The 11,595-nt window shown below is 35.7% G+C and overlaps 1 protein-coding gene across 1 annotated transcript; it reads left to right on the top strand.

Moving 5' to 3' along the window:
• Positions 1–5,828: 5,828 nt before the first annotated feature.
• On the top strand, positions 5,829–8,240 carry LOC129235219 (TELO2-interacting protein 1 homolog). Its single transcript, XM_054868925.1, has one exon. The coding sequence runs from the start codon at positions 5,829–5,831 to the stop codon at positions 8,037–8,039; it is 2,211 nt and encodes a 736-aa protein (XP_054724900.1). The 3' UTR covers positions 8,040–8,240.
• The last annotated feature ends 3,355 nt before the right edge of the window (positions 8,241–11,595 follow it).

Genomic DNA, 11,595 nt, shown 5'->3' with positions numbered 1-11,595 from the left:
AAGAAAAAATCCTCTATGGAACGTGTCTAAAACTTCAAGCCTTATGGCACTAAAAATTAATACTGGTTCCTCTCAAGGAATTTTTGTGTGCTAATTTAACTAGAACTATTTAAATGTTAAAGGTTTCTCCAACTAATTTATGTTTAACAACATACAAGTTACTCGTGATAAAGATCCTAATACGTCTTTTTAATTAGCCCCGTTACCGATTGGCACAGATAAGGATAAAAATTCTACGAGAGCAATGATAGTGAATAAATTTCATGCTCACTCCTCAGAAGCCTTCCTTCAAAATTTTCATTATGATTACTAGAAATATTACTGTTGTAAGGCAACGAATTTTTGTAAGAATGGGTTTAATATTGTTACAAATTCGGTAAATAGTAATTATTTTTTATGATTAATTTGTTGTAATCTAGATATATTTGGCGTTTATTCCATTATCTTTCATCTAAAATTGTCTTAGTAACGACACCTGTAAATAGTTTCTCGTAATGAATATACAACCCCCTTACATTCGAATGAAGTATACGGTCCCTCCATTTCTGATTGATACGATTTGTGAATGGAATAAAAAGAAATTATGAGAACTTTGTAGAACTTTGTAGGATTTTCTAGATATTTCTTCGCTCGGTATAAAATGCCGGGCGTCTTGTGAATGGTGAAGTCAGTTTGTTTTCTAACTGTGGAGTCTTGTTTTCAGCGTTCCGCTGGAAGTGTGTATTTGCCTTTTTGCAGTGTTGTTGCGTATTTTGATGTGAATACGTGAGTGACCGTTGAGTTTACGGTGTTAATTGATATTTGCCTAACTGCTATGGTTAATTTAGAAGTTGTTAAGGATATTTCTTGTACATCTGCATCGAAATCGTTACAATTGGAGCCCAACGTAGGGCTTCTTCAGAACTTTCTTGAAATAATCTGTGTGACCTTGGACATTTCGTCTTAAAGGCCACCTGGACTCGGATATTTTATGGTGGTTACTCGCGTAATGGATGATCAATTGGAACAACTTCTTGACGCAATCGACTCTGTGAAGAGTGATACGGTGGCTAATCAAGACCAATTAAAAAATAACTTGACTGCAAGTTTTGCGGCAAATCAAAACCAATTAAAAAATAAATTGACTGCAAATCAAGAACAATTGAAAAATGAATTGGCGGCTAATCAAGAACAATTTAAAAGTGATTTGACGGTGCTGAAAAATTACTTACATTCTAACCAACAAGACATTAAAAACGACCTTAATTTGGTAAAGACTGTGATGGAAAATAAATTAATGACATAGAGCATCGAGTAGATGCTATTGAAGGAAAATTTGAGGCTGTTGATGGCCGATTTATTGCAGTGGAAAACAAAATCGAAGTAAAATTTGACGAAAGATCCGATTCCGTAGGAAACCGTATTGCCACCATTGAAAACCATGTGGAGGAGAAAAATAAAGACCTAGAGAGGAAATGGGCGACGTCTGGAAGCGGTTCTGCTGATTTTGTAACTTCAGCTACACGACCTTCAATTTAGCTCGCCACATTTGACGGCAAATCCTCGTGGCATGTGTACAAGACCCAGTTCCTAATAGTTTCCGAAGCAAATGGATGGGATTTGGTTACAAAGGCCTGCCATCTTGCAGCATCCCTGAGAGGTGACGCAGCGGACATTCTGCAGACTCTTCCGGACAATCAGCGCCCAGATTTCGCCGCCCTCACATCTGTGTTGGAGCTTCGCTTCGGTGAGAAGTGCCAGAAGGATTTCAGTCGACTCCAGTTGAAATCCCGTTTCCAGAAAACAGGAGAATCCCTGCAAGAGCTAGCGGCGGACGTCGAGAGATTGTCTCACCTGGCTTTTTGCGACTGTCCTGCAGATGTTCGAGACGACCTGGCATTTAATAACTACATCGACAGGGTTCGACATCCAGAAATCCAGAAGGCTCTACGGATGGCGGATGTCAAAGACATGAAATCTGCTCTGCTGTATGCGATGAAATACGAGGCCGCCCAAGAAGCTACCCGTGTGGATCGCCATCCAATACGGACTCTGGAAGCTGATGAGTCTGATTCCAGGTCGCCCCGTCTTGCTGAACTTGGAAGACAACTTCGTGACTTGGCAAGACATCTGAACAGCATAAATGCCCAAAAGAAACAAGAGCATAAGTGCTGGAAATGTGGTAGTGAAAAGCACCTGCGAAGGAGTTGCCGGGCTCGTCACGCTACGCGTGGGAAGGAAATCACCACCACCAGAGCTCTGCAGATTTCCTCTACTAGTAATGGCAGTAATGGACTTTTCATTTGCTGATATGTAAATGGATCACCCTGCAAGCTGATTGTCGACACAGGAGCCAATGTGACAATCATTGGGACAGATGTGGCTCGTGAATTTGATTTAAACTGTTGCGGACATCGCCACGCGTAAGTCTCCAGACTGTGACAATTGACAAAATCGAGATTGAAGGTAAAGTGGACTAGTAAATAGTGTTTGGGAATGCCACCTACCATCATACGGCTTTCGTTGCTGATATCACGGACCTCTTCATTCACGCATTGGACTTTTTAAATAAATATGACTTCACCCTTGATATCAAGACTAATGAGCTGCACTCGATGAGAGAAGACATAGCCATCTTCCACGCAGAAAATGATGTAAAATCTGCACATCAAATAATAGCCCAAACAGATTTATCTATTCCCTCAAGATCAGAAACATTAGTACCTGACTCGATTGAAGAAAGCAATAGTTTTCGATTTAGCCTCATCGAATACCCTAACCTAAGCAAAAACCCAAAAGGAGTGCTGGTAGCATCTACGCTTGTGGACTTTTCTAAGGATGTAATTCCTGTGAGAGTCGCCAACGTGAGTGAAAGGCCAAGGAATATCCGGAAAGGTGAAGTGTTGGCAACTTGTACTCCAGCAAACAGCATCATTATAAGAATCAATTCCCCCGGCTCTGTGTCTTATGAGTCCTTGAGATCGAAGTTAATTGGGAGTGTGCTACTATAGAAAGATCAAAAAACTGCTGCGGAACAATTGGTAGACGACTTCAAACATCTGTTTTCATCTACATTGGAGGATGTTGGCCGTCCGTACGAATTTAGCGCAGCATAGGATCTACACTGAAGAACACCCCCCTATTAAGCAGCACCCAAGACGACTACCGTTCGCCAAGAAGGAAGAGGTTGAAACACTTCTGAAAGAGATGCAGGAGAATGACTTCATCGAACCCTCGTCCTGTCCTTGGGCCTCTCCCATTGTCTTGGTTCGAAAGAAAGATGGCTCCACCAGATTTTGTGTCGATTACCGACGATTTAATGAATTCACCAAGAAAGACAGTTACCCTCTTCCACGGATAGATGACACCTTGGACACTCTTTCCGGACACAAAAGTGGTTTTCGACCCTGGACTTGAAGAGCGGCTGCTGGCAGGTCGTCATACATCCTGATGACAGAGAGAAGACGGTGTTTACAACTGGAGAAGGCTTATAGCAGTTTAAAGTGGTGCCCTTCGGCCTCTGCAATGCACCAGCTACGTTCGAGCGTCTTATGAAGACAGTGTTAAGAAGAATCTCCTTCGAATCCTGTCTGGTCTACACTTAGACGATATCATCATCGTGGGATGCAGTTTCGAAGAACATCTGGCTAATCTTAGAAGGTGCTGCAAAAGCTTAAGGAAGTCAATCTGAAATTAAGTCCGTCCAAATGCAACTTATTCCCCGCCAAGAAGACCTTGGTCACATCATCTCTTCTGAGGGTGTACTAACCGATCCAGAAAATGTATCTGCGGTCAAAATTTGGAATCGGCCCGAAAACGTCCATCAGCTGTGAAGTTTCCTGGGGCTCTGCACGTACTACAGGAAGTTCGTGAAGGATTTTTCCAACATTGCATGACCTTTGCATAAGCTGACGGAGAGCAAGCAAAACTTTGAATGGTCCAAAGAATGCAGAGATGCATTTCTACGACTGAAGGAGGCTTAACATCAACGCCTATTCTCTCATATCCTCAGCCTGGAAAATTACTCATCTTCGATACTGATGCGCGCCACGAGGGCATCGGAGCTGTTTTATCTCAAGAAATAGACGGCAACGAACATGTCATTACTTGCTGGAGCAAATGCTTATCAAAGTCGGAGCGAAATTACTGCGTCACCAGAAAGGAGTTGCTATAGCCATAGTTATAAAGCCTTAAAGCAACTTACTGTGTGTTTTGCATTATTTTTTTACTTTCCGTGATATTTTTTTTTATTTCTCATCTCTTTCTGCATGGGGTCAGAATAACCAAAAGACTTCGAAAAATCTTTTCAAAAGAATGAAGAACAAAAAAAAATTATACATACGAACAAAAATTTCTGTCATTTACTAAGCTTCGAAGCAATTTATACGTTACGGCGTGCGTTTGTTTTACCTTTTTCATCCGCCATTAGACAGTGGTTGCAGCGACCCCTATAGTTTGTTGGAGTTGCGAATATTTCCTTTCAGCTTTAATTTTATCAATTATTTGCTATTCAAAGCTAAAGCAAAACCACATTTTGACACGCAAACAATTGCAATCTGGCGGTTTGTTGGCAACGCTAAAAGCTCTATCTATCGGCTCAAACTGAACTATTCCCTTTCAACTTCGGAAATCGGTCGAAAATTACAGGCTCGATATGCAAACGTACCTTGCATTCGACGAAACTTACCGGTAGACCGTAAGTAACTGGTTACTAACCGCAGCGTTCTATGATCAACCGGTTACAGCCGCGGTTACCATTCTAAGCAGTTGATTGGTTGATTGGAGCATGTGATCATTAGCTGTCACGTGATTATTTAATCCGTCGCTACCGGTCGTGTTGTCAAATGTAAGCGTAGAGTCCTGCAAACGCAGTCTAAAATTTCGCTTAATAATGTTTTTTCGGTGGCAACAAAAATTACTTGTTTACATTTTTTTGCCCATCATGGGATGGATTTTCAAACTTTATGAGTTTCCCTCGTAGTGACTGTTAAAACTTCGTCCCAAAAAACATGTCATCTACAGCACAAATCGCTGCTAATGCAGCGTTTCAAAAAGTAAAACCGATATGCCTTAAATTACTAAGCACTTGTAATGCTAACGACTTTGATCAGCTAATTTCTGTCCTACAAGAACTTGATAAAGAATCATTAAATCGTCTGCAAGCTTATTTAGTTTTTCCAGCATATTTCATCATGTGTAAGAAAATTAATGAAAAGCTAACTATGAAATGCGTAGAATACTTGACATATTTATTCAATCATACTAATGTTGAAACTTTTTCAACCTTTTCTGATATCTTTCGCGAACTGTTTACATCTCTTAGTGTTATCGGAGATATTGAAAAGATTTCCAATTGCAGTGAGGAGTATAAGATGAGTATTTGCCGCTGTACAGTCAGTTTAATTCAAAATGCAAAGGAAGAAGTAATTAACCAAATGTATGGGTTAGATTTTCGCTTAGCTCTCGCTCATGCGTTGTTTGTATTTACACAACTCTTGAAAACAGAAAAGTCAAAGCAGCTACGTATCTCGGTGTTGGAAGCCCTGGGCACACTATGCTATAATAAACAATATCTTAAAACAAAATATGACAGTTCTGAAAAAACTGCAAGTGTAGCTCTTGCTGCGTACTTTCCTGGCATAACAATTACTCTTCAAAGTGTTATTTGTGGAGATTTCAAACAGGGACATCATGTTATATGTGAAAGTTTAAAAATTCTTGGTGGCATTATTGTGTTAGTTATTGGAGACCAGTGTCAGTTGGAAAATGTCAAAAATAATAAATCCGAATTGGATGCTGTTTCAAATGTGATAAAAGATACAGCATGGTTAAAAAATGTTTCGGATAAAATGCAAATTTTGTTAGAAAATGTTGTTAGGGTTGCTAATCATGACCATTGGAAAGTTCGATTACAGTTCCTAGAATTTGTTAAACTTATACTTTTCAACTGTACAAAGCATTTAAATCATTCAGTTTCAACATTGATGCCATCAGTAATGGCTTTATATGTTGATGATTGTCCTGAAATTACTGAAAATATGAAAAAATTTATACTTGTTCTGACTACGAAATTGCAAGATTCTAATTCAATATCATTAAGATCCGTTGTGGAAGATAATATTTACGCAACAACCTCAAAATTGATAAAGTGTAAGCTTCTAGCAGATGACAAAATAAAATTATTTACTTTGCGAACTCTTCAAGGTTATTTATCTGTATTAGAGTCGTCTATATCTTATGTTTTATCTTCATTACCGCATTTGGAAAGAATAATGTTGTGTTTAATAAATTTTATCGAATTTGATACCACAGCTCTAAACATAATTGAAGAAATTTCTACATCGCAGTTTGATGCAAATTCTCCTAATTTATGGCCAAAGAAGACTTTTGTTTGTTTTCAAGATGATGAAATTTTAAGAACAATTTCAAACATTATTTACTTATTGACTAAATTTGGGCATGCAAGGTTGCTCATTCACTATCTCTTAGAAAAAATGGAATGTAGTTCATTGTATAATCTTCAATGCGTTTATCTCATCGGCGAAATTATTAAATCCCTTAGGCATGATTCAAAATATTCTGAACAGAATATTATATTAATTGATGATGTTCTTGATGAGTTACTTTCTCCTAAAGTTTGGGAAATACCTTTACTTGATGATAATCCTCAAAATGCTGTGAAGAAACTTGAATTGCCTGAAAATTCTCTTGTAGTACCTCCGAAATTATATAACAACAATGTGTTTCAAATTTGCTTGATTCTTGAAGTTATTGCTAAATCTGCTGAAGCATTGAAAGCTAATTTCAAATCCTTTTTACTTAAATCTCTGTCATCAGTAATGGAAAAAGCTGGTAGCTCAAACTACATAATATCACAATCTGGCCGCCTTTGTTTATATAGTATTGCACAATTTTGTAACTATAACTCGGTGTTTGAACTGATAAAAGATAATGCTGATTATATAACGAACAGTGTAACAATTAATTTTCATCATTTTCATTATAAACCTGAGGTAGCCCTTGTGCTTCGTGTAGCGATGGAAGAAAGTGATGCAGTAGGTTTGACACTTTTCAAGGATGCAATTTACCAAATTTTGAAACTTGTCGACCTTAATCAGGACAGAGCTTATTCTTTACTCAATATCCTTTTTTGTACAGTAAAGTGCATTAAGAAATGGTTTCCTCCTAAAAAAATGACTCAGTCTAAGAATTCTCCTAAGAAACTTGAAGATTTAGTTACAATAATGTCAGAATATAAAGCCCTGAAAACTGCTGATTTTGATTCTATTCCAAATGTCAATGAAGATTTGGATGATTCTTCCAATGTTCTGTGTGAAGAAGAGGATGATAGCTTTCAAGCACATAAAAAAGTTCTACCTTTGCATATTAACATTGTCACTGAAATTTTCAAACGCTGCATTCATTTCCAATCTTCAAGGAATCTGTATCTTCGAATGCTAGCCTTAGAAATGGCAGAGGCTTGTGTAACTGCATTATCTGATTTCGAACATGAATTGCACCCGTTAGTTCATGAGTTTTGGAATCCATTTGTTCAAAGATTTGCTGAAGATACTGTTGTAGTTCTAAAAGCTTTTCAAGTGCTGTTAGTCATTGTAGATGAATGTCGTGACTTTGTCCTGGTAAGAACACTTAAAGATGTCATGCCGAAACTCATTAGTATTTTGAAACAAGAGTATAAAAATAGCCTAAAATCAAATTTTAGAAACTATCAATGGGTAAATGCGCACAAATTGCAGCTTCTAGTTTTATCAGAAATTGGTAATCTCTGTAGCAAGTTGAAAATATCAGAGAAAGATTTATCGTCAGTTACTGAAGTTTGTCTTCCGTATTTAAATATTTCACAACCAAAAGTATTACAAAGTGCAGCTGAAAAAACTTTAAAATCGTTAGCAGTAATTGATGCTGATGCAGTGTGGTTTTACTATAATGAAATGTATAGTGTTGAGCAATCAGTCAATCCTCCTCATTCGAGCTTAAGTGTGATATGTTTTCCGAACAGCAGTGGTTCTGAGACTAATATCAGAATGGATTTCCCATAACAATTGATGCTTGGATTTGTTTTTGTTTTTCATAAATGTATCAAAATGCAGCTGAACTAGAAAAGAAAACAACTGGTGTTTTTTCTCTGTTAAGCTACTATTTTGTTCATATAGTATACACAGTAGACCCTCGTTTTACGCGGGGTTAAGTTCCACGGAACATAAATCAAAACCACGTAAATAAAGACTTAATATTAGTGTTAAAATAGGGGTTAGGTTCCATAGATTGAAAAAAGTCGCTTCATTCTAGCAATAGATAAAGGAACTGATGTGATATACCCCACCCTTGGCGACTTTTTCCTGTTGGCGCCAAGAAAACGATGTATGACGACATATGTCATACATCGTTCTTAGCAATGCTTTTTTAGCGCCAACAGGAAAAAATCAGATAAAAAACATGATCAAAGCACTTCAGAACACAATATATATAAAAACAACATAAAAGCACAACAAAAAACATCACGAATATACGCTTCAAAAATGTACAGGGCCGGGGTTTTTTGTAAACATATTAAAATACAATGAAATAAATTATTGTATTAATTACAAGTCAAAATTAATGCATTAATTTTTTTTTTCATCATTTCTCCGGGATACGAGCCCTTGGTCTCATAGTACTTTCGTAATGAGACCTCGGCTCGCCGGCCCTGCCTCGGTCTCGTTACGAAAGTACTATTAGACCTCTGGCTCACCAGTTATCCCTCCGACTGTTAATATACATTACAGTCGGAGTATGGTCACAGTTATGTATATTTTCATGGAGACACCCAAGGGTGGCTCCTTCCGTTCAGTGTACAATAATGACACAGTTTTAAGAAAAATTAAAAGATGACTCATTCATAAATTTCAATTGATATTTTTCAATAACACTGCAAACAGAACTCATTTTAAATTATAAAGCACAACTAAATTAACAGAAAAAAGTAACAATAAGAAGAATACTCTAAAATAAAGTTTAAATTGAAACTTTATTTTAGAGTATTCAACTGAAAAATACTTCAAATTAAAATCCCCCTAAGAGCGGAACATATGTGCACCTACCTCCACGGACACACGTGCGAAAAGAATTAGTTCACATCTGTACTTCCCAGGTATATTCTGCAGGGTTACTAGAGCTACCGGAAAAAGTTTTATCGCCAACGTTGGCGATTTTCGAAATGAGCTAAATATTCTATCCTCGCCAAGGAGGGGGGGTATATCACATCTGTACCTAGATAAATGTGTGACAAGTTTAATCTGTACTTATTTTGATTTCTATGCAGAAGAATTTTGTGCTCTGTTTATAAAAAGAAGCTGGCTATTATAATATTTCGGCAGTCATTAAGAATATTTCTTTGTAGTTCTTTGCAGAGCATTAATGCATCCATGATCACTTTTCGTCATTTCCATGATAGAATCCTTCTTCACTAACAAATCAGAGATTATTTCTGTTGTCTAGGAATGGCTAAAATTTTCAATGTGAAGGTTTTTGGCCGAGTGTCATCGATGTCGGCATCCTTGTTGGTTTTGTCCTCCTTTGTCACTCCTAAAAGCTCTTCTTCCAGTGAGTTCTGACCTGTGTGAGTTTAATAACTTTACTTCTGGAAAGAGCTCTGGAACCAATCACAAAAAATTTCTCCAGTGGCACAATCCAAGCTTGATTATTAGCAAGCCAAAATGCGGTTTATTACGTGTAGTCTGCAGTTTTCAGGGGGTTTGGATTTTGAAAGACGGGAAAACTTTACGTTTGTATTGCCGCATCCACGTAAAACTGAAACTCATCCACGTAAAATAAAATAAAGGTGTCAAATCTTAAACCGCGTAAAACGAGGGTCTATTGTATATTACTAATTACCGAGGTTTGAAAATATTGTGATATTTTCTTTTACTTGAGGAATTTTCTCAGAATAACTTCCAATAAAAATTTAAGGGTCATTCCATATCAAATCAACCAAAAAAAAATTAATTTTGAAGGTCAATGTTTTGGATTGTTATGATTTTTTGTCTGTTTATTATACTTACCTCCAGGATGAAAAAACTGAAGTTTCAAATTTTTTCAACAATTCTTGCAAAGTTATGCATTTTTTAAATTTTGGAGGAATCCGAAATTTTGCATTGATTAAAATCTTAAGAGGGCTATTATTAGAGTACTATTTGACTTAGAAGTCTACAATTGGTGCTCATTTGTTCAGTCTTTTATAAGGTTTTCAAAAATATATAACAAAGCCCAGTTGCTAAAAAAAAATTTTATAATTTTTTTAATAAAAAAGTTTTTTTTTAATTTGTAAAAATTCAAAATCGAAATTTTTAATTTTCTTGAAAAAAATATATGTTACTTAGCCTTTTGTTAGCAACATTTATTCAAAATTTCAAGATGGCATTCTTTTGGTATCATGCAGAAAAAAAAAATTTCAACTTTCAACAGTGTTTTAATGGGTCATTCCATGTCAAATCAACCAATAAAAAATAAATTTTTAAGGTCAATGTTTTAGAATGTAATGATTTTTTATCTGTCTATGATACACACCTCCATGATGATAAATCTGAAGTTTCAAATTTTTTTAACAATTCTTTCTAAAGTTATAAATTTTTTTAACTCTGGGAGCATCATAAATTTTACATCGTTTAGTAATATTTAAAAAGCTATTATCAAAGAACTAATTGACTTAAAAGGTTAAAACTTGTGCTGTTTTGTTCAGTATTTTAGGAGGTTTTAAAAAATATATAACAAAACCTAGCTACAAAAAAAAAAAAAAAAAAAAATTATAAAAAAAAAAGAAATATTTTGTAAAAATAAAAATAAAATTTTTTAATTTTCTTGGGGGGGGGAAAAAAACAGGGTATTTAGTCTTTAAGCAACATAAATTCAAAATTTCATGATGGCATTTTTGTGGTGTCGCGGAGGGGAAAAAAAATTTCTCTTTCAAACAGTTGCTTTAATTTTATTTGTAAAAAACATTTGTTCTAATGAAAAGTAGTTAAAGTTTAAACCAGAAATATTGCGTAGAAAAACAAGTACTTGGCAGTAGTATTGCCAGCATATCAACAAGTTCAAACAATTTTTCGGTGAAAAAATATTTATTATTGAATAAAAAATCTAAATTTTATTTTAATTTGAAAACTTTAATTTAAAAGTTACTGAAGCTTTTTTAGCCATATTTTAAAAGCAAATTTAAGTTTTATTTATATATAATTTAATTGCTACAATACAAAATTTAATATTTTTTTAAGCCCATTAAGAAGCAGTTTGAGATGTGTGTAACTCACTTTGCTACTATAGAACTCAATTTGTAAGTCCTATAGTATAGATATACTTTCTTCTTATGTAAGATTTCAGTTGCTTTTGCCATCTCCTCTTTGGAAACTTGGTATGTTCTGCTTGTAACAGTGACAGGATGTAATTTGCACAGAACAAAATTTTTAGGAATGGTCAAAATGTCGGCTTTTCTTGGATAAATGAATGATGATGGTCCGCTAGAATGAAGGAAAGAAACCTGGATTTCTTCTTCTACCTGATCCTTTGAAATTATATATATATATATATATATATATATAAATAAACATCTATATATATATA

Source organism: Uloborus diversus, chromosome 2 (genome assembly GCF_026930045.1).
Source record: "Uloborus diversus isolate 005 chromosome 2, Udiv.v.3.1, whole genome shotgun sequence".
Classification (NCBI taxonomy): domain Eukaryota; kingdom Metazoa; phylum Arthropoda; class Arachnida; order Araneae; family Uloboridae; genus Uloborus; species Uloborus diversus.
The sequence above is the reverse complement of the archived record's forward strand: the minus strand, read 5'-3'. Positions and strand labels throughout refer to the sequence as shown.

Coding starts and splice junctions, on each gene's coding strand:
- LOC129235219 (XM_054868925.1), top strand. CDS start 5,829: ATGCAAATTTTGTTAGAAAATGTTGTTAGGGTTGCTAATCATGACCAT.